General features: G+C 35.6%; 1 protein-coding gene across 15 annotated transcripts in view; it reads right to left on the bottom strand.

Annotated features, from left to right (window-relative positions):
- Positions 1–895: 895 nt before the first annotated feature.
- The window catches only part of SOX6 (SRY-box transcription factor 6), a 382,229-nt gene continuing 364,413 nt past the window's right edge, over positions 896–18,711 (bottom strand). For 13 of the 15 annotated variants that reach the window (XM_041129350.1, XM_041129354.1, XM_030038492.2 and 10 more), the window contains 3 exons: positions 18,470–18,703; positions 15,827–16,043; positions 896–7,884 (listed from right to left, as the gene is read on the bottom strand). In XM_041129350.1, the coding sequence (XP_040985284.1) occupies positions 7,581–7,884; positions 15,827–16,043; positions 18,470–18,703 (755 nt within the window). In that variant the 3' untranslated portion in view covers positions 896–7,580. The remainder of the gene's footprint in view (positions 7,885–15,826; positions 16,044–18,469; positions 18,704–18,711) is intronic. The other 2 variants (XM_041129355.1, XM_030038498.2) reach the window with 1 other exon arrangement.

The following is an 18,711-nucleotide window of genomic DNA, read 5'->3' as shown; positions in this document are numbered from 1 at the left end:
TTTTTTTACTGCCTTCTCCTCAAGACCACTTCAGTGTTGGAGTTTGACTGAGTAACTAGTTGATTGCTTACCAGAAACCAAAGCTTAAATTGAAAAGTCAATATTTATGTATTTATCCATTATAACATGTTGGTCAGCAACTGCATTACATCCAGTTTTGACCCTGAAGTATTTAATCACATAGATTCATAATGTAGTATGTCATTTTTAATAATTTCATGTATGATGCTCTCCCTAGGGGAGTAAGGAGGGTGGCTTGTGCAATAACTGAAACTAGGCTGAAATCTAATGTAATGCACAATCAAAATGTTCTGTAACATTTTTGTTACAATACAGTAAACGTAATTTATTTTGCTATGAGAACCATGACTAATTACTAAGTCAAAAGCCAATCATGATACACAAATGGCAGCAGTTTACAGACATGGCAATATGGCAACTATAGGGTTTTTTGTTGTCAACTTTGGTTAGTTTGTTTAATGTTATATGCAGCGGAAGAGGGGAAGGCAAAGAAAGAAGAAACATGAGAATCATTTTGTCTCATTTCTACTCAATAAAAATCCTTCTGAGATTATGTTGCTACCAACAGCACTTCCTGCTTACAAAATTGACAGTACTCAGTGAATATTATCAAATTAGGTTGGTTATCGTGCATGTCTTTTACAGCATATGGTGTTAATGGATTTCAGAGGCTGATAAATGCCTTTGTGGAATGGAAAGGCATGGGGAAAACCTAAGAGCTGGAACATTCAGTCACTAAATTTAAAGGAGCCCAGCTGAACAGGCCTAGCTTTTTTGCATTTTCCTGTGCATGATTGACCATCATGGTCAATCTTTAATGCTAACTCCAAAGGAATAATAAGGAATGCATAGAAGAAGTCACACACACATCTCATAAAACAAAATTTATCTTTAATTTGTAAGTGTCAACAGCAGTACAAAAGATGGAGTGATGGTGAATAGATTAAGGGTAGAGAGGACAGTCTTGAGGTAAATGAGCATAAATAGGCAGTCTTATAGACACTCCCCTGAGGGGTCTAAACCCCTATCATGGCATATACTGTATCACCCAAGGATGACATGTTTAACATATCAGGAAAGCACCTTGTGCAAAAAAAAAAAAAAAAAAAAAAAAAAAAAGATCCCCCCCACCCGAAACATGTAGGTAAGGTGCCAACATACACCAGAACATACTGTATATGGACAGTGTCTTTCAATTTTGTCTTTTCCATTAATAACTGAGGCAGAGGAGGAGAAGACTCTTAAAAGTACCACTGAAAGATTATTTAATATTTAATTTACCTCACGTCAATACTGCACAACAAAATCCAAGAAGTCTGTTTATGCAATGAAGCAGAGCTAAGAATAACTATTCTCTTTTTTAAATTGAGAACAGATTTTTTTTTAAATTGGTATCCTTAGCAAACTTTTTTCTTTCTTTTTTTTTTTTTTTTACTGTATCAAGAGGAGAGTGTGAGATGTGATGGCAACCTTTAAGTTCATTTAAAAACTTTACACTGGACTGTACAAGATTTTTTTGATAAACTATTTACATTTTCAGACTTTAAAACATATTCAAAGCAGCAATAGACACTAGTTTTTCCTCTAAACGCCCAAATAATTACCGGCCATGGGCCCAGGTAGGTACCTGCATTGTATATAGAATTTCTACAAAGAAAACCTGCCCATTAAGTTAGCCAGTGGGTGTCCAACGAGCAGCCCTCGCCGTTAAGAGCTGCACCCACAGTGTTGCTATAGGAATCAAAGCATAGTACCTTGACAAGAGAGTCTCAGTTGTCCCAACAGCTCTACACAAACTTTACAATTTGAAACAGCAGCTAGCATGTCAGTCCAGCATGTCAGTGAATTGTGCTGATTAAATTAACATAGAGTACAATCTCACAATATACATCACAAACAAATTACAATGTCAGGAAATAAGAGTTACAGTAAGATAAGTTATGTAGTAACAGCTTATAAGCTTGTCTTAATGTAATAAAAAAATTTTTACATGGGAAATACAATAATGAATGAACATAAATGCTAAGCATTCTAGTTTGCTACAAGCTGAAGAAGGGTACAAGAAAAAAAACATTGCTTTCTAGAAAGCAAAACACAAATGACAAAGGAAGACAAACGGAGAATGCACACTAGCAGGTCTGCAATGTGCAGCATACAAACAGTTAAATATTTGCACATTCCCCATACTCCAAGAGCACCAAGGACCTCACTTGTGGTTTTTAGAAAGCGGAAATTACAAAGCAAGCCATGTCACTAAGTTGCTTTATAGCTTTCATATTGCCATAAATACCAATTTGATAAGTTTTCCTTTAGCCCAGTTCACCCCACCCCACCCCCTTTTTACCCAGCGTGTGAAATCTCAGAATACTTCTTTGTCACCATTTCCAACAAATTTGGTAGTTAAAAAAGGATGATGGATTAAAATGAAATATATTTGCATATACATTTTTTTTCCTTCTGTAGCAGGACATTACAGTATATCAAAAATGTAGTTTGATCTGAGAAAAATCACAGATATTAATGGGTTATACAAAAAAAAAAGGTTTGGGGGAAGTTTTTTTTAAAGGAAAAAGAGTGAGTGTTTTGTAAAAGATCAAATGAGGTCATATAGTATTATTCTTTTAAAAGAACATGCTTAAGTGCCAACTTGAATCTTAGAAAAGCATGCAAAACACCAAGGGTCCAAGCCCATTCATTAACTTCTCATAAAAACATGAAGAACTCTATCATACATTCTGCTGGCTGCATCTCCAGTGCAGTTGTTCACACTGTGGCCCTGGCTCAGCAAAGTTTGCCCCGCTTAATGCCAACGCTTTACTGGTCCTCATGACCACCAGGGAAGTACTAACATGCTTAATTTTAAGCAGTTAGATAAGTGTTTTGCTGGGGGAGGATGGAGGTGTTAATCTTGTAGTATGTTTTGCTAGGAGATGATTTTGAAATGCCATGCCTTTGATATGACCAAAAAACAAAACCAGGAAGCCAACCCAGAGAGGGGACTGTGTTTTAGATTGCCTTGGGAGGTGGTTGTGTTTGTACTCAAAGCAGGAACTGCCCACAGCTGACTGCTGTACACTTTGCACAGGGTATCGTATTTATGGTGACTAATGCTGCTGTTTGTTTTGCATTCCCACCCGGAGCAATCCCATCTTTTGCCCTCCCCCTGCCTCATGCTGCACCTGAGTAGACTGATTGAGAAGCACATTGCAATCCCATGTATTCTCAGCAGGCGGTTTCGCAAACTAAACGGTGATGCCCAAACATAGAGGCAGACCAGAATTGAGCCATGTCATCAAAGTAATTTCTCCATGTAAACCTGAATCCTGGAAAGCAGTTCTGTTTCCGTTAAGACTTTTATCTTCCATTTTTATGAAATATGAAGTGAACTATTCTAGCTGGTATCAGACTGTTTTGGGAGTGTTCTTCTCTTGAAAATAAGTATTTTATAATTTTCCAAAAAGAAAATATATTGTATCTGTTAATTAAATAATCTGTCTGTTCACAGAGAAAATAGTATTTCTATATTTGTGTATTACCTGAATGGAGTTGTTTTTTCAGCCAGAGTTACTAAGGGGGGCTCAAACACAATGTTTAAAAAGCAATTCCACAAGTCCTCTTTGTGTATTATGTGAACAATTTCCCCTGGTATTATAGCCTAATATGACAATGACATGATTTAATGAATGTAGAAAATAAAGGTTTGATATTATTAAGTCTTGACTGCATTGCAAGGGCCAGCTTAGTCATGATAATCTTTCCAGGGATATGCTTTTGACTTCCAAATGCCATTCTTGTTAAGAAGTAAAATATCTCATTAGTTTTACTTGGATTCAGAAGACTAACTGTGTTTCTTATCAAATGTGTCAGAAATTTGGTATGTTTAATGTATCAACTTTCTAAAAAAGAAGAAAGTATTCTGTGTTTGTGGAATATGCTAATAAAAATCAGTGAGAGCACAAGTGAGGCATCTTGCTGTCCCAGCTACAGGTCCACAATACTGCGCTCACACTGCGGGTGTAAATTCAGCATCTACATGAGGTACAGTGACTTGTCAGCATTTAATATGGACCAACATACACTGATATAGAACAAAAGTAAATACATAACTTATACTTCACTAAGTATCCATGAACAAAAAATAAAATTCTATTTCCTATGTTATATTTACACAATTTAAAAAAATTCTAAAATGAGATGGTAAATTCATCATAAACTTTGTTTTGAGCTCCGATTAATAAAGTAAAAACGTTGGTTTTTTATCCTTATGATTGTCCTTCCTTGTTTTCTACTGACATTTTAGAGCCAATGTCGGCTAATAAATAGAATAAAATGCTCATATGCACAATTCAGATTCAAATGTTCCTCCCACTCCACCAGCCAATAAATGCAATTTTTACCAGCTGGCGATTCCTGAACAGCCAGTCATTTTCAAGAATGTGGCTTTAACATACAGAGCATCAGCATTGAGGCAGGGCTGGAGCTAAAACAAAGTGTTCATACATACATGTATTTTGCATAAATAAATGAAATAACAAGACATAAAAATGACTCAAATCTGGCAACTGTGAGGCAGGCCCACACGAGTCGAAACAGATGACTTTTGTTCATGTAGTTTTCGTACAACAGTTTCACATTAGTCAGAAGTGATAAAAAATACCATTTATATCCAGTGCTTATAACACTTATGAAACAACATCTGTGAGTGTGTGTTTTTTTGTACTACAAGCAAAATCAAGTTTCAGTCCTAAAGAACAGTCCTTTGTTCTCCACAAGCCTGCAGAATATTATTTTGGCATGGTCATAAAATTTTTAAAAATTAACCAACTAATCTAAATGTTTGCCTTTGTGCAAAAAAAAAAAAAAAAATTACATAAAATACAATGCTAGCAATACAGCACTCTATCTATGCAACAAAACCAGAAAAAAGAGAGCAAGAGAGAAAGAAAGTGACATCGGGGGGGAGGGAGAGATACTTCTAACTGGAGAATTATGTAAGACATTAATAAATAGCCATTTTTTTAGGAAATAATGGTATCCTCCCCCCAATCTGAGCTGAATGTATTAAAAACAGTTCAAATTCCCAAGCAATTATAAGAACAAAAACCACTTTCTATCAGTACCTTAGCCAGCTTAAAGAGGGCGCTCACCAGCTAACGACACAGCATATGCCTTTAAAGTCTTGGCTAGACCAGTTTATTGCTTATTAGACATGGACTCAGAACACATTTAAATAAATAGTAAAAATATAGCATTTTGTTCCAAATTACAAAATGGTCAGAGAAATTTGACCATTGTGTTTCTATGACGTTATCTTTATAAATTGTCCTGTAAATTGAACAATCTTCTTCGTCTTGGGGGTTGTTCTCGCACATTTAAATGTGATTCCTGCAGTGGCAACAATGGCTATCTCTGCTCAAATAGGTATTCATGGGGCTATGAGGAAAATGACTGCTCCCAATACAGCCTTTTGTCATTGCACCTCACATGAATTTCTGCAAGATAGGATGATAGCACGAGGATAGCCAGCATTAACACTATACTTCTTTCATTGTCTGGGCCCTAAACAAAGCCCTTAAAGCTCTGTGGGAAGATTCCCACAGGCTTCAAGAGGAGCTGCTCTAGGCCCACTCATACCTCTCAGCCTGAGTCTGAATTTATCACCAATGTGCTGAACATACCCAATTCAGAGTAAAAGCCGAGGGACTTGAGGTTCAGCACATGTATTCATCAGGCCCATTGGATCTGCATATATATACAGTGATGTATTTGTGAACAGGAGTGGAGTGTGAGGGAAAAAAATAAAGGCAATTTCTTCTCTGTCTCTGCAATTTAATAAATTTGCAATCTTTGAATATCTGTCTCTCGTATATTTCCAAGAATTTTCTCTAGCAATTGCATTGTTTCTAGTAGTAATACAAATAAAAATTTTTGTTTCTATAGCACCTTACATCCAAATATCCCAAAGCACTTGACAAGCATTCATCAAGATCTGGCTCACATTCCCACATGACTAATGTTCAATAAATATTTTTGATGCACCATTTTCCCAGCTTTGCAAGTCAGATATTTGTGTGGCCTTCCCTCCCTCACTAGGAGTCTCACATATAAATCACTGCATAAATACTTAAGGTAGCAAACAGTTCCTTCAGATGACAACAGGAACATAATGTACAGAGCCATGATTCACTGCAGGCTTCTACAGGCCCTAAAAATTTATCATGGTGGACTCTACATGCAGTTTGGATTTTACATCTGCCTTAGCTGTCTGTCTAAGTATAGAGGTTTGTAACTATAAACAAATTTTTTTAGGAATAATTGTACTGTATGTACATATAAAAGTACTCACTTTATTTTGCATTACATATAGCAGAGTGTTTCCAAGTGCTCCTTGAACATACAGTGTTACAAGAACAACTGAATTTCTCATTCATAAATGTCATGTTCACATTAGTAGCAGGTGCACTTTTATTTTCATATAGCTGTGTAATTTAGGGGAGGAGAAAGAAGGGGCTCTTTAAAATATCAATAAGGAATTGTAAGTGTAATGCCACCAACAGTACTTTTAAAAATAAATATTAAGTATTTGGACCCTTGACATTCTGGAATGAATAAATTATTTAAGAGAAAATGTGTTAAGACTGAATGCAAGGGTTAAAAGCAAAGGGGTAGAGAATGTAATAAGAGGTGGCCTCACACTGCTAAGACAGGCCTGTCCGTAGCTGGTGATCGCTCTTTTGTGCTTACTTAAAATCTCACACTAATGGCACATCAAGAGGCAAAAGCAATTGGGCACATGCACTATGGCAACCATGTTCACTACTTAAGAATATCCTGTTTCCAGATTCCTGAGTACTTTACCATATTCTGGAAAAAATTAGGTTTTATATATAATTTTTTTTAAGATGGCAAAGGATTGTCTAAGACTTTACAGTGTCTCCTTTAAGACTTTTTTTTTTTTTAAATGTTAAGATTCAAAAGTTATGAAAAGTTTGGCACATCAGAAGTTCAGCTATACATATGGAAAAAAATGGAATTCAGAGACTATATTTTAAAGACGAGCTATGATGCACAGATGTGCACACTTGCGGACTTGTTCTGTTTCACAATATGAAATCTGCAGTTTTTGTTTTCTAAAATAATCCAGAATAAAAACACATTCACAACCTGTAGGCTGGCACAGCATACCTGAGTGAGAATGTATAACCCCCATCTAAACCAGTAACTTAAACCTTTATCAGCATCCAAACGGAAAAAGACAAAAGGTAAGACTTGTAAGACAGCTATTGATTCATATAAGTTTTCAAGTCCTGATGTCTGATATTTAATATATGTCTTCATCTAAATTTAAAAAAAAAAAAACAAAAACAAAAACAAAAAAACCAAGTTCATGAAAAATTAGGGAAACAATCTGTCTCACACGTTAAGAAACATTTAAGACCATTCTGCTGATGTAACTGTAGGAGCCACACATGCATGCAGGCTCTTTAAGAACTTTTGTTCAAAAAAAACCCCCAAAAAAACCCAAATGAGTCTGAGTTCTTTAATTCTGTGAACACTCCTCAGTTGGCACTGACTGCCTCATGGGCTTCATTTTCACTACTATAGTCTGATTTGGGATCATCCTCATAGTCCTCGTACATTTCTATTTCATCCTCTCCATTTATCATTTCATTTCCAGCAAGGCTTCCGCTGTCCGTCTTCATACCATAAGTGCTCTGAATGACGGGGATGCTGGGCTCAGGGCTGGCAGAGGTGCTGGAACAATCTGATGTCATCTGAGGTGATGGTGTGGTAGTCGCCATGGTAATAGCACCAGGATAGACAACCCCCGTTCCTGTGGTGATTGGAATTTGAGGCTGTTGTCTGGAAGGAAAAACAAGAGAGAACGTGATTTCCTGTGTTCAGAGAAGGGAAGACCTTCCGCAAGTCCAAATGAAAGAAAAGTGGGTGGTTTCCTAGAAAGGCTGCATGCATTCCTCTGGGGTTCACAGTCTGGTCCCATACGGTATTGGTTCATCTTAGCTCCCCCCATGGACAAATGGACAGTAAACCATTTAGTAACTACCAGACATTGATTCTTTTGTGTATTTTATGTGTTTATTTAAACCATACTGCAAACTAGCACTTGGACAGAGATCATCAAAAGGCTTCAGGCACCTGTGTGATGCCTAACTGCTACTGTAGACATAATGTCTCTAAAATCTAAATCCTCCAAACTCCTGACAAGAGCTTCTGTTAATGAGAGGACCTCGATTACCTGTAAGTGCCGAAAATGGCAGACAGGTGACTAAGTAACGTTGTCTAACTGCAAGTATGTAATTTACTATTTAAGTGCTAGGTAGACTCCTACGTCACTTAGAAATACTTTTGTTATTTTATTTCTGGCTTTTGATTTTTATTTAATTCCATGATCAGTATGCCATTTGTTCTTCAGGATTTAATGTGTAAGACTGAGTTTTTGAAGCAAAGTACTTTAAGAAAAAAAGAACAAATGTTCTTTTTTCTATGGTAACCGACAGTCTACAGGAATTCAAACTTCCTCCTGAAGACCCAGTGTCAGACCTGATCTATTTTGACAATGCAAATACATGGGAAGACTCAATTAAGGGTGCACTACCTCTACTTCTGACACATCTCACCTTCTGATATCTAACTTTGCACTATGTAACGTTGCCTTTTTCATGTGCGTGTGATTTTAAGCATACTGGAGCAATACGACACTTCAACTAAAATAGGCTTATATCACTGCCAGTCAAGAAATTCAACACAAGCTTTAACTGTAAGCGTGTATATAGTTGTAAGAAGTGATGCAATGTCTTTTCTTACAGTGATGTACGTATATTCAAATGCTCTGCTGAGTAAAGGCTAGGTTGCTGAACCCATTCCACGGTCAAGCCCTTACTGGCTACAAATTAATTAAATCTACTTCTTAGATTTGGATTCATTAACTAATAACATAATTTCTGTACTAAAATACTCATATAAATATTCTCATATTATTTCTGGATCATTACCTTTAGTAAAGCTACGAGGAGAAGGAGGGATGTAACTTGTCTGAAGGAAGAGAATCTCCATCGTACTTTAGATGTAACGCTGAATGAATATACTCCAGTACCAGAAATACCTAAATGCCCTGGAAGATGCTGTTTTAGTATTGACTAGTTATTGAACACACGTGCCTATTTGCATAATCTGTTTGAAGAATCATATAATTCAATGTATTCCCAACCTTCTTTAGAGCAATATTGACCAAGTATTAGAGAACTATTATATAATTTTAGCAGGAGAAACGGTGTCAGATGTGTTTGAATAATCCAAAGAATCTATAACTTCTTGACCACTGTGTCACTGTATGCTAAAATTCAAAAGGACATTCCATAAACCAGTCTCTCAAATCCTTAATCATTGGCTAAATCAATACACAAAATAATGTAAAGCTTATTTACAAGTCCCTAAATGTTGGGTCTTTATAGTTCATTGATCAAACTCTAATTTTGATAAATATCACACTACAGAGTTACTGCAAAACCAAAGTCCTTCAAGTTTGGGAACCAATACAGACAGTCAAGTCATGAACACTCTGTGTAAGATAATATTAAAATAGCATCTAGTACTGTCATTGCTGGTACTGCTAGCCTGACTCTTAAAGCCTCTGCACAGCTTGAGAAATTCAAACATCTGTTGTATAAGTATGGTACACCTGGCTAGCAACGAGCAAAAACATCGCAGTAATTCATTTGACACAGTCATTATACTCCTGTTTGCAAATGATGATTTGCAGATGATTTACAAACAGCTAGGGATTTTTCACTAAATTTTCACTTTTAAAATGGTCTGATAAATGTTCTGTGAAAACAATTTTCAGCCAATGTATTTGCTTGCAAGTGATTTTCTGCAAACATCTTTCAATACTTTATCCATAAAATTGAACACCTACCTCACATGGGAACATTTCTGTTTTAGGATTGCATGTTGTCAGGAGTATAAACTATTACTGTTAAAAACCCACATGCATCTCCTCCACAAATTTTAGACACAGAAAATGTTCACATTAATGACTGTTTCCACAAAGCAAAGGAAAAAGAAACCCACACATGGTCTCAGCAAAATTCTACGTAGTTGTCACCAGGCCATACACACTTAATTCTATCTAACATGCCCATCTAACAACTGCTGGTACTAATCTTTTTCCAATACTTCTTAGAATAAATACATTCACAAAACAAAGCATCCCCAATTGTTCATTGAAGAACACCACAGTATTAATGCCAAAAGATGTTTTGAGAAAAGTTGTTTTTACAACTCTTACAATAAGAATTGTAGAACATACTCAAAGAATGATTGAGTGCAAGCTGCTCTTGTGTTATAGATGACACTGGGGATCAGAACCCTAATATCCACCCATAACCCTCCCCCCAAAAAAGTTTGCATTTTTTTAGAAGCAAATTTCCTTTTTATAAGCAGCAAGAAGGAAAAAAAAAAAAAATCTCTTTAGGACAGGGCTGCGAGGTGTCTCGATAAAATGATGGTTGTCAGTATTAAGCCCTAAAGGACAGGCTAAGTTAAGATATTCAGATATTCTTTCAAATGCTTATCAAGTCAGCAAAACTCTTTTGAGTATCCACATTTCAATGGGACAGGGTATATTTGTCCAAGTACCACCCATTTCAAACTATAAAGGGAGCAGGTCATCTAAGCATAATGAAGCAGAATTTACAGAGATACCTTTTACTTGAGAATGTGTGGCAAACTACAGAATGAATCTTACTGGTAAAGAACTTGATCGGTGTAACAGGAAAGTTAACGGCTTACTGAATTTGTCATTCATAAATGCAGTTCTTCTTTACATGTTAAACATTATCAGACGTGGTGTGTATGCCTGCTGCTGGGTAATAACTGTGAGCTTTAAATTACCTATATCTCACCATGGAACTGTAAACGTGGTAACTGTACCACCTAAAGGGGAAGTGTCTCAAATTGCTACCCATTTGCTAGTAAAAATTTGCTAGCACTTAAACATGGGCACCCACACACCCCCAGTAACTAGACACCTACCTCTCACTTGAGCCCTGTTGTTATTTAGAGCTGATCAGGTTGTCACTGTAAATTCTGCTCAAGTTGATGCATTACATCCCAGAAAGCCTTATTTTAAGATACCACAAACTATATGGATGGCATATGTTACTGGAGATGAGTATTATCATTTTCTAAGTAATTAAATTTTATAGGATGGGGAGGGGGGAAGAAATCAGAGCATTTATTTGAATTCTAACCACTCTCCCTGAAAGGAAGAGTTGGAGTTTCCAACCTATGACTCTGGCCATTATGTTTTCTTTTATTTGTAGTTCTTAAAGGCATTCATGTTAATGGTGTTTTTCATAACATTAAATTCCACATGTTTAATCCTTGTATCTAGCTAGAGTTTTGCCTATCATAGGACCTTGGAGTGAGGAGATAAAAACACGCTTTACTGCTAGCTACAGGTTACAATTCAGCTCAGTTGCACATGGTTAAAGCAAGGATGTTTTCTGCCTGGTTAAAATTTCCAGAACCCAACATTAATCTTCCTATCTCTTCAGATCCATGAGGAATGGTGATGCATGGCTACATACCCTGGCTTCAAACCACTCCTGTCTCCACCATCTCCTCTTTGCCAAAGAAATCCTTATGTGGCCAGTTACTACAGGTCGCTTGCCCCTCTGCTCTGCCAGCATTGCTAACATCTGTCCAGTTTGGGGCTAAAGATTTGGCCCAAAATAGTTAGGTAAATATAAAAAAGGAGGTAACATGAAAATTCTTAGACCAGTTGACCTGCTCACAAGTTTGCGGCATTAATATTCTTAGGATTTTCCTGGAGAATGTTCCACTTTTGACTTTTGCAAAAGTAGCTAAACATTTAAATTGGCAAATTACCATTGTTTTCTGATCCCTTCCCAATTATTTTCTGACAGCTCTTTAGATGACTGAAGCAAAATCGATTGCATTAAGGAAAATGCTTATATGCTACACACCCCTGAAACTTACATTCCCATAAGGAATGAAATAACAGTAAATCTCACAAAAGCACCCATTGTGTACTTACTTTAAGTTCAAGCTACAGGAGTATAATATTACAGCCTTATTCAAAACCGTAGTCTAGCAACATTCAGACTATGTGTGTACAGTAGTTATAAACACTATAAAGGCTTTATTCTAAACATCTTACACTGGTAAAACACACAAAAAAGTCACTGCTTACCTAATTTTGCAAAGAAATGTATATATATCATATACTTGTATTTAGAGTATATTAGACTGTAAAAATGACTGAGAATTGAATTATTTTTGTAAGACAAGGCAACAAAAGACAGAGTCTTAACTTAAAATATCTGATATATGGTTTATATATGATCCATTTGTTAGTTCACATTTATTTCTGCATTACAAAAAAAGTACTATTGAAGATAAATTGTAAATCACTTGAAGTCTGTTCAGGGATTAACTTATGCTGAAGTTATCATTCACAACTTCCCATTAATAATTTTATTATTAAAAATAACTCAATTATTTTAAAGCCATAGTTGGCTTCAGATTCAGCTTCCACTAGATTAAAACCAGCACATTTTAATATACTCTGTATTAAACATGAATTCTTTCTGTATATTATCTGCCTCATTTGGAACAAAATTCATTCATGTAGGGATGCAATAGAAGGCCTACACATATTTTAAGTTCCACTCTGTTCTTTAAAATACTTGCCAGTTCCTAGATTTTTGTACTGGTCTATCACATATATAACATTGATCTCAAAACATGAATTTCCTGCCCAATTTCTTCCAAGAAATCTTCACTCTCATCCAATTCTTTGGAACCTTTTCTTCAAAAATCAGAACAGAACCTTGCCATTCATTAGTTTATTTCTCTATTTTATTTTAAAGCCTGGCTAGTTTGTATATTGAGATTCTCTAAACAACTTTTGTGCATCTTGCCAATGTTTATCAAATAATGCGGCTCACTGAAGTAATAAGCAGTATGAGCTTTTTGCATCTTAAAAGTTCAAGCAGTGTAAAACTTTCTATATTTGTGGTGGGGAGTGTTTTAGTTGTACACACGGCAAGATTATTCTATGCTAGCCAATGGCTCACCCAAGGGGATCTGATAGGAACTAGCCCTTATTGGATTGCTTAAGCCATAAATATACATTTGGTGTAAGAGAATACCAAACACAAATATGAAAGAATATAGTTTTTTCTTGCTATTTATACTTTCCTTTAGCCACCTGTTTTGAAGGTCTATCTTTCTCTTCACACATCTCCTATTTATCTTTTTATTCTGTGATGATAATTTTTTGCCATTCCCAACTTAATTGGTATGTTCTTTAAAAAAAAAAAAAAAAAAAGAGAAAAAACAGCAGGACTTCAAGCAGTATGAAGCACTTGGCCTATTTCACTGGAATCTACTTTGTACTTTTGTTCTCTATCTTACACTGAAATATTTACTGTAAACATAGAGTATATTCAATCCTAAAACCCACATTTGTCTCCTATTTCATTCTGAAAAGGAAACTGCATCTCAACTCTCACGTTTACAGTTTTGAAGGATGGTTTATGCTGTTTGTCCCATTAAAACAGTGGAAAAATGATGGGTATATGAGGTCAGTTAGGAAAACTGTTCCAGTTGATGCTTTATGTGATATTTACGTTAAGCACAAGGAAAAATAAGTTTAAGAAGTTGATGGGGTCAATTACTATGTTTCACTTAATTATAATCTGATTTGGATGAAATGTTGCTTTTTATTACTCAGTAAACCATTCTGCTGAAATAAATGATGCCATGTTTTATGTTTTAGTTCAAAAAAGCTGTCCTGGTCTGGTTTTTTTCAACTTTTTGGCTTGGTCTCTTCCAAGAATTTTGTTTTAATTTTTTTTTAGGGAAAAGGGAATTTGGGGCAATAGTGGGAAGTCACAGAAAAGCGTGAAATAATTTTTTAAAATCACAGCCTGTGTTTCCTCAGTATCAAAGTTTATATTCATATTGAACTGCAACATGGATCTCATTTCACCTTTATTGAATGCATCCATTAGACTTCGTACCCCCTTTTTCATCACTTGCATAACTAAAAGTCATTGTTGTTGGTAAAGTCCACTGCATCATTATATAAGTGCGCAAAGGTAATTTACTCTTACTTTAAAACTTCAACATGGATAGAGGATGGTGAAGTGGACTTAGTATAAATACGAATTAGAACCAATCCTTTCAAGAAAATGATGACATTCATATGGTCTTTGTGATCATACTGTTTGATACATCAGAAAGGTGATACATTTTGGTTGCACCGGCAGTTTAATTTTGAGTAGCTTTCACTACATTTTTTTTTTTTAATCACAATATCACTCTTTAAGTAGGCACTTTTAGAACATTCTTAGATCCATCCTCCATATTCAGTCCCATATTTAGCCACCACTTCCAATGCGTAAAATGCTACTGCTTAATACTGTTTTGAATTAACAAACAATTCTCAAATTGTTCAGACTGGTGTTCTGGCATTTCTTTTGCATTTCTTGACTAGATGTGATTTGGTCTGTCAATCTGCTTTGGAAGACATAAGCTAGAGTTTCATTCCCTCAATCTGAATATAATTTGTGATGTGCTGTATAAATTCAGATTTCTATTTAGGGGTCTATGTACAATTTTGATGGAAGCCTATTAGTAAACAATTTCCCTTAGAGTGAAGAAGCAAAAACAATGTCAAAACTATAGACTGGAAGACTATTTCAAGATATCAAAACCACTTCTATTTACTGATTGAAGAAAGAGCCCGCATTGTTGCAGGCTGTACCACAAAATAATTGACTGCAACAGGAGTTCTGCATCCCAAGCCAAAAATGAGGGCACATAATCGACGTCAAGGTCAATTATCTGGTAGTGAAGTACCCAACAAAAGGAGACTATTGTGATTAGAAAAATAAGCAGAACATTGTGAATTTGGAAAGGCTGGCACTGGAGATAGCTTTTAGACTCTTTGTAAACCACCAGAAACATTGTGTTAGAGCACTGAGCATCACAGATTAAGTCATAAAAAAAAAACAGGAGAGAAAAATCAGTTATGGTGCAGTTGTTTCACTGGACTTTTGTTATCTTTAACCTGTAGATCTTTCATAGTGCTGCTTTCTCTGCTGAAGACTAGAGGAAATACTGTTAAAAAACACAATGTTTTTAAAACTGTGCCAGGATCTTTCTGAGCCATAGATTCCGAGTTGTAAATCTACCCCATCTCTGCACTACTTGAAAGACTCCTCCTAAAACATTTATTTTTAAAAAATATTTTTTCCAGAGTTCTATATATAACAAAATTCCTAATAGCCTCATGCTATGATATCATTCATTCACGTGTGTTCCTAACGTGACTGCTATTACTCCCGTCCCTTTTCCCTTCTCCCCCTCCTGACTCCTTATTCTACAAGGGAATAACCTTTTGTGTTTTTCTCTTTGTTCTTGTCTTAATTTAGGAAATGATCCTAGTCATTACTAACCCAGAATGGACTAGCTTACTAATAACTCACAAAAGACATGATTCAAACCTTTCACGCTAATGGGAAACACCTTCTTTTGACTTTAAAGAATTCCCCAATCCGTCTCATAATCAGCATTCAGTGGCAAGCTGATAGCTCCATATTCCGTGATATGTCTTATGTTTTAAATAAGGTTTTACAGGTTCAAATCCTTACCTTCTAAATGACATTAGTCAGTGACTTAAACAGAGGAGTCTATTTGTTTTCAGACAGCATGCTCTGTCTTTGAAAACAATTACAACAATAGTACTCACCCTACAGTAAAAAACTGCCTCATCTCCTGTCTTCGAGACCTCATCAGTTGTTTGTATTCACCAATACGCAATTTCTTTCCATCAACAATGCAGGTACGTTTTGGTCGAGGTTTGTATTTGTAATTAGGATACTTTTCTAGGTGGATTTTACTTAGCCGTGCCTGCTCTTCATAATAAGGTTGTTTCTCTTGATTTGACATGGACTTCCAGCGAGATCCTATTGACACAAAACATTAGTGAGTGCTCAAGTAAAGCATGTTTAGCTTTACACATACACATTTCAACATCCCTTCTTGCCATAATAAACAAATTTTAAATAAGTTAATTAAATAAACTGATCTGCATTTACATCAGCCAGCACATATATCGGGATGCACAACCTGAGACACCTTAAAAGAACCTTAACTTTCAGATATTGGTGCAGACCAAACATATGTAAATCTCTATTAAATAGGTGCATTTAAAATCAATAGTTACTCCTCAAAATCGCAGCCTCATGCTGCAAAACAGACTTAAATTTTTTATAATATGAGCATTAATCTGTGAATAATTCTATAGCTTTGTAATACCACACACAGTATTATGGTTAAGTAAGGTCTACAACCATACTTTTACTGTTAAAAGCTTGACACATTGCCTAGGGATACATGCTGCTTTGATAGTTTTATGAGGATTTGGTTTATACACTGCTGCTAATAGATATTAATACCTTGCTATGTAACACGAAAAAATTATCAAAACCTTATAGATTTGACAAAATCATGAAAAATCCCTTGCTGTCTGGGTGTCTTAAATTTACTAATCTTCTGATATAAGCTTGGCATAATATTGGCACCTTACCATACTTTAAATCCTATTATGCATATTATCTTCCGGCCAGATGTAATAAATGCACAGAACTGCACCAACAAAGTTACATTTGACAAACTTATATTTAAAAAAAAAAAAAGAAAAACAGAAGGCACATGTAATTATATACACCACTTCAGGTACTGTAAACTCTCATTGAAAGCTGCACCAATAAAAAAGTTTAAAAATTAACACAGTGTACACAGGAAGAGGAAAAAGTATTCAGATCTCTTGTATTGTTTATAAGGAGCTATCTAAACACTTGAATAGAGAGGAGATTTTTTTTTTTTTTTTTCCCAGGGGATAATAAATGCAGAAAATAGCTTTTTGGTGTCTTTTAGATGAATAAAACGATTACAGCTGTGGTAAACGTGGGTGGAAGCTATTCTTTTACCAAGATTTTTCATACATCAACAAATGGAAAAGTTGTATAAATATTATCTGTAGCCAGCAATACTCTGTGTCAGTTCTAATATTTCAGTCTCTTTTCTTATTGTCCTGGAAAAGTTGCACAGATATTATATGGACATAGACTTATTTGTGGCAGAGCAGATACTGACAGGTTAATTCCATGGTTAACAAACACTCAATTGCTGGCACTTCTGAAATATTTATGCTGGAAGTTTACATTTTAATGAATACAGTTACTATGCTCCTAATAGTTTTTTCACAGAATGCACACAAATAGTATAGATTCCCTACAGCTGCCAACACTGAAACAGTGCAGGTTTTATACAAAACTGAAAGGCTATTCATATAACTTACTTATATGGTAGACAAAAATATGAGAACTGCTAAGTAAGATTTTGGAAGTTTTAGGACAAAGCAACATTTATTTCTATGTATTCTTGCCTCTGATTGAACTAACATGGAACAAACTTTGGTAAGAATGTATTTGAACTCAAAGTTTACAATAAAATGATTACAGAGGAAGCCTGATTTTTACTTTTATTTATTACGAGTTACATTTGGAATCTGTCTTTCACTTCAAAGACTCAGAAAGCAAATATAGGTTTTAAGATTTCACCACCCATTCTCACGTATGTTTCTAATTCTCTGGAGGGGTCTTAAAAAGCAAATAAAAATTTCTCAAAAATAAGCCAATTTATTTGCACAGTGGCAAAATATAATCCACGGTATATTCCCTTATCATCCCAATCTATACAAATCAAGTATTAACTATGGTGTCTTTTAACTAAGCAGTATTTTAATTGTATGATACTAGTGCTTCCTTAGCTTTTTGAACATTGTAACACATAAACCTTTGATTTTGATTTTGTACTTTAATAATTTTTTCCCAGTGTTTACTCTAGCAAGTACCATTTTGCATTCAGGTGATTTGTAGTTCAGGTGATTTCTAGTGGGATCTTGCAATTACCTTTTATCAGGATACACGCTTGCAACAGATTTAACCAAACATTCCTTTTGAATGCTACTAAGTCTTTAAAGCATGTTGTGACTCTGCTGTTGAAAATAAAAAGCATTAGGGAAGGGGCAGAAAGGGAAAAGGAAGGGAACGAAAATGAAAACAACTCATGAGTCTTCATTTGTATAAGTTTCAGTAATTCCAATTTCAGTGAACATCTCCCAAACAAAATATGTCCTAAAATTAGAGAAGTTGCATATCCAAGAAGGAAGTAACTAGCCAGTATCACCAATATAAATAACCTCATCTTTCCACAGCTCCAAAAATAACTAACCTCTGCCAACTGCCACTACTATAGCAGAGCCTTCTAAGCTTCCCTCGGATTTGGTTCAGTCACAGTCATGATTTGTTCATTGTCTTGCACTTACCTAGGATTTTGCTAATGTTGGAGTTGTGCATGTCAGGGAAGGCTTGGAGAATTTTCCGACGCTCATCCTTTGCCCAAACCATGAAAGCATTCATTGGTCGTTTGATGTGCGGTTCGCTACTGGCTCGGCCCCGCGAATCCCGGTAGACTCGAGCTTCAGCCACAGTGGCACCTCCTGTTGGCCAACAATAATACTGCTGTAGTTTAGCTGCAGAGCCATTCATTGCTTTACTTCCTGTAATG

Source organism: Aquila chrysaetos, chromosome 16 (assembly GCF_900496995.4).
Source record: "Aquila chrysaetos chrysaetos chromosome 16, bAquChr1.4, whole genome shotgun sequence".
NCBI classification, from domain to species: domain Eukaryota; kingdom Metazoa; phylum Chordata; class Aves; order Accipitriformes; family Accipitridae; genus Aquila; species Aquila chrysaetos.
The sequence above is the reverse complement of the archived record's forward strand: the minus strand, read 5'-3'. Positions and strand labels throughout refer to the sequence as shown.